The sequence below is a fragment of the Habropoda laboriosa genome, unplaced genomic scaffold (assembly GCF_001263275.1).
Source record: "Habropoda laboriosa isolate 0110345459 unplaced genomic scaffold, ASM126327v1 scaffold34, whole genome shotgun sequence".
NCBI lineage: Eukaryota > Metazoa > Arthropoda > Insecta > Hymenoptera > Apidae > Habropoda > Habropoda laboriosa.
In genome coordinates, this window is record NW_017100142.1 from 1070113 (window position 1) to 1071609 (window position 1497).

Below are 1497 nucleotides of genomic sequence, written 5' to 3' on the forward strand. Positions count from 1 at the left end.
CGTGTATTTAAAAAAAAAAATACTTATATTGTAGTAATTAAACAAAAGGGGAAGTAAATGTATACAAATTGACAATTACGTTTGAAAGATAAAATACCTAGGCCACATGAAGTTCTAAATACAAAGCTCGGTAAAACAATATTTCAAATGAATAATGCCAATTTCAAATGTACTATTTTTACGTATTTTTAAAAAACCGACCAATGTACCTCAAAGATTATTAGATCACTCAAATGTTTAAAAAATAATTTGCAATCTAACAACCACCGACTAACTATTCTCGTACATTTAAAATGACTATTAATTAAAACAAACTAATAGAGAAAGATTCGATATAACAATGACTCTTATTATTAAAATAATGGCAGATCATTTTTAATGATAAATTTTCGCTTACCTTTGTGTAAAGTACATGATGTAAAAAAATGCTTCAGAAACAACGAATGCTACACAAATGAAATACGTTTACAGAACATTTGTTATGCAAGCCGTTTAGTCGTAGAAACGATGATAAATATACTTTAATTTCGTTTAAATAAAAATTGAAACCATCAGAGCGTTCGAAATGTTCTTTCTCTTAACGATTACGACATATTGCTACTCTATCCCAAATTTTGTAACATTTGATAAGGACATATCAATTTTATCCAAGATATATAAGTGTAATAAATGATGGACCTAGTCGAATTTTATGCAGAAACGTTCTTCTTTTCAGAATCCGTGTTAACAATGTTTGTAGCTTCACTTTTAGTTGGATTGGCAGACGCACCAGAATCTGATGTTTGTGAATTCGCTAGAACCCATATATAGGTATCTGTCATTTGTACGAGATTGACTGGAGACTCTTGAGCATCTTTACATAAATTCACGACAGTGTTGCTCGCAGAACGTTCCAACTCCGGTAACTCGCCTAATATTGAACCGTAAAATTTGCTACTTTCTTTTTCTTTCATTGGTCACTAATCCTTTCACTGCTAATCACTATAATCATTTAACGAATTATGTAGGCATTAACGAACAACGAATTACGTTCAACTGCAGTGGAAGGATTAAAAATAATATTTAAATAATAAGTAATATTTAAAATCATTCTTACCATTGATGCTATGAACATCACATGCCCTGAAAACAGTTCTGCTAGGTAGTTCTCTGGCACTTACGCTAACTTCATCATCGTGTACACGAAAAGACTGTTCAGAATCAGAGCTACTACTACTGCTACTGCTGCTACTACTACTATCAATCACATCCTGCCAGAGTCGCCGTCCTCTAATAGGATAGAGATGAGCATTCTGTCGTGAGAATGTTCCACCTTGAGTACCTATCCAAATATTTTCGCGTTTATAGAACACAATTTACGCAATTTAATACAAGTAATATTATAAGTTATATTTCATAATGCATACAAGTAAAGATTTTTTTCATACCTTCAAGACTATCCCGAATCAAAGGTGTCGTATCATCAGTATCCGAATCACTATCGTCAGTATCAACTAG

At 32.1% G+C, this 1497-nt stretch overlaps 1 protein-coding gene across 1 annotated transcript in view; it reads right to left on the reverse strand.

Moving 5' to 3' along the window:
• Positions 1-689: 689 nt before the first annotated feature.
• Positions 690-1497, reverse strand: part of LOC108571847 — an 8712-nt gene continuing 7904 nt past the window's right edge. Inside the window, exons 8-10 of the mRNA XM_017933991.1 lie at positions 1428-1493; positions 1097-1321; positions 690-910 (exon numbers count right to left, since the gene is read on the reverse strand). Of these exons, the coding sequence (XP_017789480.1) occupies positions 690-910; positions 1097-1321; positions 1428-1493 (512 nt within the window). The remainder of the gene's footprint in view (positions 911-1096; positions 1322-1427; positions 1494-1497) is intronic.